At 40.3% G+C, this 4,023-nt stretch overlaps 2 protein-coding genes across 2 annotated transcripts; one reads left to right on the forward strand and one right to left on the reverse strand.

The window, feature by feature from the left end:
- Positions 1 to 855: 855 nt before the first annotated feature.
- JH06_2260 (MYB-like protein) lies at positions 856 to 2,418 on the forward strand (the record flags this gene model as incomplete). Its single annotated transcript, XM_014671771.1, is given in 7 exon segments — positions 856 to 927; positions 943 to 976; positions 1,023 to 1,245; positions 1,276 to 1,687; positions 1,718 to 1,789; positions 1,822 to 2,196; positions 2,212 to 2,418. The coding sequence occupies 7 exon segments, from the start codon at positions 856 to 858 to the stop codon at positions 2,416 to 2,418; spliced, it is 1,395 nt and encodes a 464-aa protein (XP_014527257.1).
- Positions 2,419 to 3,288: 870 nt separating this feature from the next.
- On the reverse strand, positions 3,289 to 4,023 carry JH06_2261 (hypothetical protein; the record flags this gene model as incomplete). Its single annotated transcript, XM_014671772.1, has 3 exons — positions 3,289 to 3,402; positions 3,433 to 3,681; positions 3,712 to 4,023. 3 exons carry the CDS (start codon positions 4,021 to 4,023, stop codon positions 3,289 to 3,291), a joined length of 675 nt encoding a protein of 224 aa, XP_014527258.1.

Consider the following 4,023-nt stretch of genomic DNA (forward strand, 5'->3'; position numbering starts at 1 on the left):
AACGTGCTAGACCAACTGCCTCTCCGCTATCAACTCACAAAACATTGAATAGACAATATGTTGCGGTGTAGCATTTAACTGACAGGTGATGAGATGATGATCTATACCAATCGTCTTTACCATAGGAAGATAACAGGACGTGAACATAGTAGTGAAAATGGAAAGATCGATCCAGAAAACACAATCAGATTCTTCTTCATTTCTCTCTTGCTTATTTCATTTTCATAACTTGCATTCCTAAAGATATACATCATTAAAATGGAGAATAATGGGCCTACTGCAAGTCTTTCGTCATGTATATTTGTTCATCTATTTTAACTCTAGCAACAACATCTACAGAAAGAGAAGATATATCACTAGGTAATGTTGGTATTGCGTATAATCATGTATAGATCATTCGGGATTTCAGTCGCCAAAGGAATCCTCAAGTGAATTGAAAGTTCCCGAGACTCAGACAGAAATTGATCAAACAGAAACAATAACAAAGCAACTAAGTACTACATGGACAGGGGATGGACAGCGTAATTTAGAAAGTCGCCTTTCCCGAACTTTTCCTGGTAATATATAGTAGATATTCTGACTTTGTAGATGGATTCTCTGGTAACGTAACTGCGAAAGAAGAATCATCACTTTCGCAATCTCAGGGGAGTGTAAAAGTGGATTCAATTAGTTTTCGGGAGTTCAGTCCTATGCTTCGTACTCCTTCTTCTTTATTTGGCGACATTCCTGCTGGTCTTACTCTCAATCGCAGTCCATCTTCAAATCTGATTTCAATGGGAATTCCATTGTATCAACGAAATCCTTCATTTGACGGTAGCTTTGTTCCGGATCTCACTTCATATTCAATTCCAGTAGATGCAAGTTTGTTACAAGCGGCGCAAGCAGGACCTCAAGATGGGCATTATTCAGAATCGTACAGGTTCAACGGTTTCTAACATATAGGGAACGTTTGTGGAGATCAGCAGGAGAGCGACAAGTAAGATCATAGATGAGACTTGACAAGTAGATGGCTTCATCATTAGATCGAAGTGAATCAATTTCATTGGATCCTGTGTCTGAATTGAAACGTCAACGATCTGCTACTCCAGCTCCGGTAAAGTCAGTTCCGAAGTTGGCACGACAAAATACCGAAATGGAATACGCTCAGACATATCAACCTTCAAATCGATCAGATCAGCCACTGGGAGAAGGAGTTCATGTGATTCTGACTGCCAATGTGAATGGAGTTGACTATCAAAGCGAGATGTGATTTCAGATGAATTGATTGAGGAATAGAAAGAAAAAGGATAAAAAAGACCCGAAAAAATGGACAAAAGAAGAAGATGATTTATTGCGCCAAGCTGTCCGAGAATTCGGAGAAAAACAATGGAAAGAAATTGCCCAGCGTATTCCAGGCCGTAATCACGTACAGTGCTTACAGCGATGGAAGAAGGTACTTCGTCCAGGTCTAAAGAAGGGACACTGGACAGATGATGAAGACAATTTGCTAAGATTGTATCGAGATAAGTGTAGTAATTGGGCAGAAGTTGCTGAGAAAATTCCTGGTCGCACAGCAAAGCAATGTCGTGAGCGATGGTGTAATCATGTTGATCCGAACGTACGGAAAGGTGATTGGTCGACAGAAGAGGATCATGTGATTGTGTGTTTACAGGAACAATGGGGAAATCGTTGGTCTGCTATAGCTGAGGTGAGTGTGAGAAAGAGGAATGAGTTGTAGCAGCTACCTGGAAGATCAGAGAATGCAGTGAAGATTCGTTGGAAAACACTTTGTAGAAAAGGTATTCCAGAAGTAGGTGGTTATTCTTGGAGTGTCAGAAATAGTCCTATCATTCATCACAGAAACTTCAACCTTCTAAGACATCATCTTCACAGCCACCAGCCAACGTTCCTCAGAAACAACCCTCCACACAGCCTTCACTGGGTCCTCTTCCTTCTTTGTATCTTCCTGCTGGTAGTTATATGAACATGCCAGTGTTTCCTATTCCACAACAGCATTTCTTTCCTTCGCCTGATCCACAGCAACCTCCATTCACGAGTGTCACTTCAGTAGGATTGACGTCACTAGAAGGATCAGGTTTCGGTTTGCCAGTTTATTCTCAGATGAATCCGTGGTTTGGTTCTGATGGAATGTCAAGGCCATTATCATTCAACTACACATCACCACCACCTACTGGCGATGGTGTACGTGATGAATGTGTGTGTGATTCTTAGAAGAGTAATATGATGGATTATATGTTACGATTCAATTCTCCTGATGGACAGGGACCAGGAGAGGATGCAAGTCGATTGACTACCTTCCCTACACAACCTACACTGTCAAGTCAACACTCTTTTTCCACATTGACAAATCCTTTGGATGGTCAGACAGCTAATTCTGGACCAAGTGAACCACTGAAAGAGTTACCTAGTTTGGGTTAATTGACTTTGTTTGTGTGTAAAACAGAAGTGAATTAAATGGAACAAACATCAAATTCTACAAGTTGAATATGGAGAGAGGGAGTGTGAAACATGATTTGGGTATAATAACGGAAGTTGCAATGGAGAGTAAAGGGTACAAATGATAACTCAATCTCCCTCAATACATTATTTACAAACTCATCACTATTTCGCTTCCATCGTCGACAGTACTTATAGAAATCATCACTCAATTCACCAAAACGCATCGAAAGATCGAGTTCTTTGTCCTATGTGTAAGAGATAAGATAGGTGAATGCTTGTGTGATATGACTGAGTAAACGATTCTGACGTCGTCGCAGATTCCAGGTGTTTATCTTCTCTAGTCGTCGTTTCCGGATACCTTTCACATCAAAGCGAGATGGAGATTGTATTTGTATTGCTTCTTTAATAATTGGCTGTTGAAGCGGATGTCGATTAATCTTCGGAGATCGTAATTTGTTGCCCTGTCTGGATGGAATCAACGGTATGTTTCGAGATAGGGTCATTTGAATCTTATCCTAGGATTAAATGATCCTATAATCTCTACGGCACTCTCATCTTTATTGAAGACACATACCTCAGGGGATGTAGAAGCGAATTTTACTCGTTTTCGCTTTGGAGAGAAGGATGTCTGAGGAATGGTTTGCTGACTGTTGGCATCTGACAGTGCGATTTTCTGTTCATCAATTCACATATCCACTCGTACCTTTTTCTCTTTCTTAGCTTCATCGTTCTGTTTTGGAACGACATTCTCATTTTCATCAAAAATAACAACTCTCCGATTCATTTACAAACGGAGGAAAGGGAAGGAACAATTCCCGCCATCACATGTTTAACAAACAAGTTACAGCACTACTTCTTATTCTTGGTCATGTTTAGATAAAGCATTACAGCATTAGCAGCAACTAATAGGAAAATAATAACAGATACGAACAGTTTGTTGCCAATCGCTCTTCGGTTCATATCCTATCAATCAGACGGTTTCCGTTATCCTACTCGCAACAGCTGTTTTGCCTGATTTGCATTAGTCTTAACTTCATCAACTTTGTTGATAGAACGACTCAAACTCTCTCGTTGATTCTCTAGTGTTCCAAGTGCCTCCTGACCGATATTTTCACTTTCAATTGCACTAGCCTTCACCTTTTTCAGCACCTCATTTGTTCTAAAGGTCACGACACCATTATTGACCCACTCATTGAGTTTGTTGATTCCTTCAGCCATTTTCTTTTTCTTTTCTTCCACATTCTAAGAATCACTGGTCTCAAACACAATTACAGGGCCCATTAACGATGCCTTATTCAGCTTCGCTTCCAGCCTTGAAATTTCCTTCTTTATACTTGCCAGAGATTGTTCAATATCCCGAACAAATCCCATTGCCTGAATCTTGTTGTTGTACGTCATTGTGCTAGCTGTGTTTCTCATAATCTTCAACGCCTCCTGAGCTTGCCCATAGTACTGTTTTACTCGTCCCAGCTGCTTTTGTGTCTCGCTCAGATTGGTATTCTCTTTGATTGCCGCAAAGATACTATTGATATTCTTAATAATATTGCTAGCAGATTTATAGTTTGTCTGGAACGTATCGGACAT

Source organism: Blastocystis sp. subtype 4 (genome assembly GCF_000743755.1).
Source record: "Blastocystis sp. subtype 4 strain WR1 chromosome Unknown seqid_0136, whole genome shotgun sequence".
Lineage (NCBI taxonomy): Eukaryota > Bigyra > Opalinata > Blastocystidae > Blastocystis > Blastocystis sp. subtype 4.